The 8,437-nt window shown below is 39.0% G+C and overlaps 1 protein-coding gene across 1 annotated transcript in view; it reads right to left on the bottom strand.

The window, feature by feature from the left end:
* The window catches only part of LOC115240302 (E3 ubiquitin-protein ligase MYCBP2), a 208,337-nt gene that overhangs the window by 196,639 nt on the left and 3,261 nt on the right, over positions 1–8,437 (bottom strand). Inside the window, exons 8-16 of the mRNA XM_029815371.1 lie at positions 7,556–7,774; positions 7,244–7,448; positions 3,654–7,165; positions 3,305–3,572; positions 2,929–3,215; positions 2,492–2,817; positions 2,300–2,406; positions 2,003–2,212; positions 1,606–1,750 (exon numbers count right to left, since the gene is read on the bottom strand). Coding sequence (XP_029671231.1) covers positions 1,606–1,750; positions 2,003–2,212; positions 2,300–2,406; positions 2,492–2,817; positions 2,929–3,215; positions 3,305–3,572; positions 3,654–7,165; positions 7,244–7,448; positions 7,556–7,774 — 5,279 coding nt within the window. The remainder of the gene's footprint in view (positions 1–1,605; positions 1,751–2,002; positions 2,213–2,299; positions 2,407–2,491; positions 2,818–2,928; positions 3,216–3,304; positions 3,573–3,653; positions 7,166–7,243; positions 7,449–7,555; positions 7,775–8,437) is intronic.

The following is an 8,437-nucleotide window of genomic DNA, read 5'->3' as shown; positions in this document are numbered from 1 at the left end:
CTTTCGAGAAAAGTGAAATTTGGTAGACGGTAAATTAGAGTAAGTTAATTTTTATCCGCATCTGTAATCCGTGCTGTAAATTCTTCTATCGTCTCGTTATCACATTGTTTTATTAATGTCGATGTGTATTTATTTTGAGCAAGCATTTGCTATAAAACTTGGCAATAAAAACTGTTGTTACTGTTATTATAATTTACACTTAATCTTAAGTACGTTTCTCTATAATCAAAGCATTAAGATCATTCCGCAAAATTTGCCGTATGTTAATAATGTAACGTGGTAGAAAATTTCAACGAGATAGGCTATTTTGTAAAATCAAACGAAAACTCATTTCGAATGTATATCCCGACGTATTCTTCGATACGTTTAATCTAAGTATAACGAAAACATTTTTAAAGAACCTGATTATGAACGAACATACTCCTAGATCATAATGATGAAAATAAATAAACCTCTTGTCCCTTTTCCTTTTTCAATTAAAAGGAAGCGTGTATATCGCGACATTGAACTAATATTTTGATAATTATAAAAAGACACTTCGCCAATTACAGAAAAAGAAGTAAAATAAAGCTTATCAGAGAAACTGTAATATATCGTACGACAGAGTTGATTTATTAAACAGAAGGCCCAAGCAACTCGAAGCACTTGAAGACGGAGATAAGCTACGTTTCTTTGCGCTCTTTTCAAACGCATGAAAGAGCAGAATTGAGCCTCGGAAAACTTTTTGTGCCTCTTATGCTCGATACCTTGAATTACCGTCAAGGTAAATCTTATTAGCATCCGCGTATCGAAAGATCAAAGTTTAATACGCCGCAACATGTGCAAACCGTATGCGCAGGTACGTATGTATATATACATGCGCAATTATACCATTGTAGTGAACAGAATCACACAGTTTGTATAATGTTATATATATAGTTATAATTATCGCGAGACTGTGATATATAATGACAGCTGCCCGACTATATAATTTGTTTCGCATTGAACGATCAAAGACACAATAAAGAGAATACCAATAATATATCGGCTAATCATATTAAGATTAACCAGGAAGATACACACGTGCTAATATTCCTTTAATTGCTATATGTATATTATTTAATATATATTCGCGAAATTTAATTAAAATTAATTTATCGCATTTGTATTTTGAAGATAATAGCAAATCAAATTGTTGCAGTTATATAATTATAACAATTAAAATTCTAATTGACCATAATCCAGAAATTACTCGTAATTATCTCTTGTGCATTTACGCGTATATTACTGAACACACAATATGCCACTGTGTGTGTAATTAGATACCGCGTCTGATATCTATATAGTTTTGTGACCTATTTGACATGGCCTTGTTCAAGATAACTCATAATGCCATGATGAATAAATAAAATATCGTTCCAACACACAACTTTTTCTCGAGATAAAAAAAGAAACCGTATATATCAGAGACTGATATGACTGATTGTAAGTAAAAAATATGAAATTTTCTATGCGCAATATAACAAACGACAATAATAATATCGATAAACTCTTTTCATATTAATAATTACATTTGAAAAATACAGTTTCTTTTTTTAATTATAATGTATGATGTTGGGTACTTACCTGTACGGGAGCACACCGTCGAGAGCCTGCGAAACTGTGGGGGGCGACGCGAGTGCGAATCCTCGTCCGAGTAACGCCGAATGTACAGAGAAAATTCTCTTTGCCGTTTCCTGCATCGATTCCAGATCCTCTTCTACTTCTTCCGCTAAAAATTGTAATACCATGTAGAAATCAGTTTTTTTATAAAAAATTATATTACTTTTTACACAATTAAAGTAGAATAATGAATCACATTTTTTCGAAATGATATTTTTTCGAGAACGAGCCAATTAGAAACATGATTATATATCATGTGTTATATTATTTTAAATAGCGTATATTAACATTCATGATACTTGTATTCATATATATTGGCTAATTAATATATGAAATAGAAATTCAGTCACATTATACTTACAGGATACTGAAGGCAACAATAAATTTTTCTTCATGAGACTTGCAGCACACGCTCCTCCAAGAAAGGATAACTCAATTTCCAAGTTCTTCAGACCATGACCGGATGTTATCCAATCATAACCAATAACTAAGCATTTGAAGCCGTATGTAATGGAGCTCTCATTTTTCATATAATCAGATGCGGTTTCCAACGAAAATACCACTTCATTTCCTAAACACAATACCAAATAATTTACTAATAATTCACTACAATTATTTAGTTTCACGTACTTTTAGTTAATGATGGATACAAACGTACCTGGTAATACAACAGCATTTTGAGGCCATTGACTCTGAACATTGCTTAACTTATGCAATACTGGCCAGTATTGTGGACCATCTTCGTTCGTAATATTCAAAACTGTCCTGTAAAAGCAAACATTAAACATAAGTATAAAAGATATGTGCATACAAAAATGTATATTATAAAAGTTTGAAAGTATTTATCTACCCAGTGAAAGAATTGAAGATTATATTTGGTATATAAAGCTGTAAATAGTCCTCAGGTTGCGATGTTCCACACTCCGGTGTAAATTCGACAGTCAGCCATTTTACTGTTTCCGGAAAAGTGACTTTGTAATATGACACTGTCGCTGGTTTATAAGGATGTTCACTCTCTAGCCAAGTATAATGATGACTGGTGGTAACTGGAGGAGCAAAGTGTGATTGAGTTTCGCTATCTTGGGATATCTGAGAGGTTCCCATCGTAGACAGTAAATTTAAAGCTGCGATGTGTGGCAACATTTCTTGTATTAGGGTAAGGATTTGCACGCTACTCTAAAAAATGCAGAACAAAATTTATATTAAATACTTATTTTGTCACACTTGTTTTAGTATCATTTAAGAATCGATAAAGTTTATATCAAAGAAATTTTCAAAATCACTTACTCTAGGATCTGATGTAGCCAAGGGACTAATATGTGCCATTACTAGTGGCAAGAGAGTCGTTACAAAAGTCGCGTTACCAAGGACTTCATTGGCTATTATTTCCTCTGCTCTTTCTCTCGCCAAAGAAAAAATTTCATTTGACCGTTGAATAATTGTTGTAGTCATAGCCAGGGTACATTTTCTTGCTTGTACTTCCGCCATAGCTTTATTCGTGTGCTGCCCATCGGAATCTTGTGGATTTGAATAATATAAAATATGCGGTATTTGACCTCTAGTTTGTGTTGTGCCTGCAAGAACATAGCATATTACAATCCATATTTTGCATAATACCATATATTTTTTTCAAATGTAAGCATGTGTACCGTTTTAAACTCACCGTTAAAGCTCAGGGAACAAGCTGTAAAGGTAAATGTTGTGCCATCTGCTCCTTTAACAACACTCAAACCACCGTCACCATTACTAGTACGTCCTCCACGATTCCGTAATCTAATAGCATATTTGATATTCTCTTTTATAAGAACTGGTTTGTCAAATTTTAATTCTACTATGTCATTAACACAGTCATCTGGCCCAAAGGAGCCTCTTGTAAAGTCTAAACTGCTCCAACGCTGAGTATGCGATGGATCGTTACCAGTATTATTTTGCTGTAATAAAATAATAAATATATTACAGAATTCGAATGTACAGGAATAACAATAGAATATCTATATGTTATATATACTTACATCATCTAGCAATTCCAATTCGTAATCATATACTCCTGCACCTCCATAAATACCAACACCGGCTATAAGGATGCCTGGTCTATCAACGGAAAAACAGATAGCATCCGGAGAACCATTACCCGTATTCCACGATCTTGATTGATTTGTCCTCGTGAATCTCGACGGTGTGGTATACATAAGTCTACCACAAGCCGCTTGCAGTTCGTCTTCGTTTCCGCTCGATTGCGCGGCCAATTCGGCGATGACTCGCGCCAATAGATAACAGCAATGAAGAACCAATTCCGGCAGAGATTGAGTCTTTTCTCTACAAAGATTTTTCTTGACCGGTATTAGTATCAAGTCCAGTAGTCTGTCGAGTACTTCGCGGAACGACCAATTCAAGATTTCTTTGCTAGCGCTTTCTACTTGGGACTTGTAGCTAATTTGCTCGACTAAAATCGGATATTGATGAGTCTCCGTGGAATTCATCATAAGCAGACCGGCATTGTCGGATGGGCTGAGCTGCCGCTTTACACTGTCGCTGCTGTCCATAATGTTGCTCAAAATAGGAAATGTACACCTGAGTCGTATCGTCGAGTTGCACAACGAGGCTAGCACGGCAGAGAGGAGACGATCCTTCGTAGTTGTACCTTGTTCTTTGTCGATCTCCGATAACAATTCGCACAAGCATGTCCATTTGAGATATGCGGTAGGATAAAACGCGTGATAACAAGCCACAAACGTCTTGTGACATTCGTCCAATATACTGCTCGTCATCTTATTTCCCAAAGTATTACTGGAATTCTTGTTAGATCGCGTCTTCCCTTTACTCTTTAGAGCGATCGGCAAAGAATCGGACAAGATTTGACGCAGTAAAGCCCGTACTTCGCCTATACATTCCGCTAAACGTACCGATTCGGGAGGGCTCTTCTTTACAATGTGATTAGGATAAATTTCATTGGTGTACATTCTGAGCAATCTTAGACTAGCTTTACTTATGTACACTAACCGCTCCATCTCGAGCAACGTGTGAGTCGATGATGCGATATGAACGGCCGCGTCGGTCAGTGACGCTTTCAACGTGTTCCAGCTCCACTGAAGGAGAGATATTAAGGACTGAAAACATTCTTTCGTAACAGTCCTACTGAATTCCTTCTTCAAAACGTAGATCGGTTCTATTTGATCTCTCTGTCTGTTCGATGTCTGATTTTCGGGTGTGACAACACGATATAATAATTGCGGAATTTGACCGGCATTAACATCGGTGCCGTTGTTAGATCTTTTAGATGATTTAAAATAAAACATCACCTGATCTTCGGCCGTGACTACTCCTTGCCCACCGGAACCGCAATCGCTGGAAGGCCCGCCGACTTTGGCCCACGCCACATACCATCTGTTTGCTTGCAAACAAATCGGATCGTCGAACAGAATCGAATATTTCTGTCTTGGGCCGCATTCGTACGGGATCTCTTCTGTCTCCGCGAGAAGTTCCCCATCGTTCTCTTGATCTCCACCATCCATTCCGATATCAAAGAGCTTTATCTTCGCGGTATATTCACCTCGACCGCCAAATAAACCATATCCTCCTAATATAATATCCGTATCCGGCATAAATCTAATCGCTTCGATCGAATGAGCGGAATAACCCCATCCTCCCCCGTGACTTTCAAATCTGCCGACAGTGGCATAGTCTTCGCGGCTGTAAACTTTGCCATGTGTTGACTGATGACATTCGCTTTCTTCGACTATTGATAAATTCTCATCCTGAGCCTGCGTCAATGTATCCAAGCAAGCTAATAAGTGCATCGCTGCTTGAGAACGCGTTACAAAACAAGTCGAAATAACCGGAAGTGCCAAGCCTGGATTGAGTATGGATGCTTCCAAACTAGGTATCGTCCGAGCTTCCGTCGATATTATGTTGTACAAGCTTATTTCATTATTCATCGAATTGAAAGTCCAAATGACATTGTACAAGGGATCTAAACACGCCGCACAGTTGTTGAAATCAACCTGATCCGCACCGTTATAACTGTTGCACGTGCCATCGCGTTTACTTATCACCAAACTCTTGAAAGAATTCGCGTGCTCGTTTTGATGAGGTATTAAAATAATACAATTCTTATTCGCCATAACGGTACTTCTCGTCAAACTAATGGAATTAATTTCATCTATCTTAACATAAGTTTGATCCCCGGCGGCGCCGATCCACGTCGCCCGTCTGCCCCATCGAGGACCGATATTCGGAACTACGTTTGGAAAACTGTGCCACGGTTGGGACCGATCAGCGCGACGATTTGCCTGAGAACTAACGTTCGTAGATTCATTCTGATCGTTCCACCAATTCATGCCAAGTTGTCCCTTTTGATACGCACCGAAAGTGTAAATTTCGCCCTTGGACGTGAGTATAACGGTATGATTGCTCCCAGCAGCTACCTGGGTAGCGATAGTCGGCAATTTAACTTGAACCGGTCCCGCATGCGCCACCAAATCCCCGACGCCTAATTGACCGTATATATTACTACCAAATGTGTATACTTCTCCATTTTGCAAAAGTAACACTGTGTGATGTAAACCGCAGGACACTTGAATCACGGGACTCTCGCTAGGAATGGGAACTCTGGCCGGTGATATACTGGCGATTCTCGCCGCGTCTCCCCGTTCCACATCGCTACCACCGACGGCTTCCTCGACCGCGAGATTACTGCTCAATCCCAATGCAACTTTTTCCAGAAATCCCTTTTGCGCAATACTAGGACCGGCGATACGCTGATTATTCGAGCTCTTGATCTTTACTCCATATTTGACGGTACTTGGTCCTGCTTTACTTCTTTGCCGTTGCTTTATCTCGCCTAATCGTCTCTGCAAATATTCACGAAAGTTGGAGCCCGATATGCCGTTGCTGCAACTCTTTCTCGCACACGTGCGACAACATCCGCATTCCGCACATCCGCTGTCCCCTTCGCCACATCCGCACTCTTGACCGGGATTCCGATCGGGGCGTATACTGCTCAAGCACGATATACTGTAGCCGGTACATTCTCTGCATATCGTGCAAACCATGCAAACGCGATGCCTCCACTGATGTTGCCCTGGTTGGCACATACCCTTCGTTTCTTCCCAATCCTCTGCAGGATCCACATTCTCTTCTTCCGCTATTATCAGTTCATCTTCCCCTGTACCCATCTCCATCGCAACCACTGACATTTCCTTATTCACGGTATGCACCGTCGCGGAATCGCGACCACACTGTCCTTTATTATTTATACCAAAAGTATATAAATGTCCTTTGTTAGTTAATGCAGCGGCATGAGCTTTTCCTAACGATACGCGAGCTATACACACGTCCCTTAAATCGGTAACTAATCCTGTCACTGGATCGCTATGTAGTGTATCTTTGCCAAACATTAATAGAGAGCCGTCTTTCGTAACTAAAGCGGTAGATCCGTTATTGCAAGCGGCATCAACGATAAACTGACCTTCCACTTTTGCCATCTTCTTTGGTTTTACCGGTTTTGGTTGCCTACGAGCTTTATCTAGAATAAAATCAATAATTTTATTAATTTTTGTTATTATAAAACAAGTTATCTTTTTTTATACAACAATAAACTTACTACTATCTCCATCTTCTCCACGTCTAGCAGTGCCAATAAAGAATACAGAACCATCCTCCATGACCATTACGACATGCTGACCATCATGGCCTGCTGCAAAATGGGCAATTCTTGGACTTTTAGGACCAAAGGTAAGCTCTAACCATCTATTAGGTCTTGTATTACTCTTCATGCCTAGACAAGTTCCTTTTCCACTATATAATAACTGTAAAGGATGATAGATTAACATAGTACAAACTAGATATATAACATGTAATATTGAAATATATTGAACAATAACATTTTTTGAAACATTTCTCACATGATACCTACTTTTCCAGACACTGTTTTCAGTAAACCAAATTCCTTTCCTGCTGTAACCATTGCAATTTCATCATCGCATCCCGGATTCAAAGTATGTATCGTTTGTTCTTCGTCAAATGACGCATATCCAAATATATCTACACATTTCCTTGCCAATTTCAGTGGCAATTCAGAAGCAACCGTTACAGGATTACTCAGTGTATTTATTGTACGCACTACAAAGCCTTCCTGTTAAGAGAAGATAAAGACAAATTAATTATATAAAAATCTCAAACAATAATACAACAATAATGTGTGTATATATATATATATATATACATATATGTTTTATATTCTATGAACTATATCGAATAAAATGTATTTCTTATCAATGCGTGCACATTCGAATAATAATTTAGATGTGTCATATCTTATGCATGCGTTCGATCTTCCCTTCGCGAATATTCTTTTTTCCTTCCGAGCATCACAGAACAGTTTGATGACATTAAAACCGAAGAAGCTCGTAAAAAGCCGCGACGTACATTCGAATGCGATACCGTGCAATGACAGAAGTAAAAAGGATCACGAGACACCGCGAAGAGCGATACAACCGCAGAGCTAGACTGTCGCAAATCGCGCGGTACACCTTAATGGTGTAGAAAAAGAGCTGGGGATCTCTGAAACAGCTGCTCAGAAACGATCGCACGGACATATTCTACTGATGACGAGCCATCTGCCACAGTCGACTTACCTTCTCGCTCGCGCGCTCCTCTTCGGACAGTATGAGGTAAGGGTGAAACTCCTTGAAGCCGATACTCTGAAAGATGCCTTTCGTGTAATCGGGTAATCTGGAATGTAAACATTCTCTCTTAGATCGCGTCCACCGGTCCTACCTTCCTCGTCATTTCGATG

This window comes from Formica exsecta, unplaced genomic scaffold (assembly GCF_003651465.1).
Source record: "Formica exsecta isolate Colony F162 unplaced genomic scaffold, ASM365146v1 scaffold423, whole genome shotgun sequence".
NCBI classification, from domain to species: Eukaryota; Metazoa; Arthropoda; class Insecta; order Hymenoptera; family Formicidae; genus Formica; species Formica exsecta.
The sequence above is the reverse complement of the archived record's forward strand: the minus strand, read 5'-3'. Positions and strand labels throughout refer to the sequence as shown.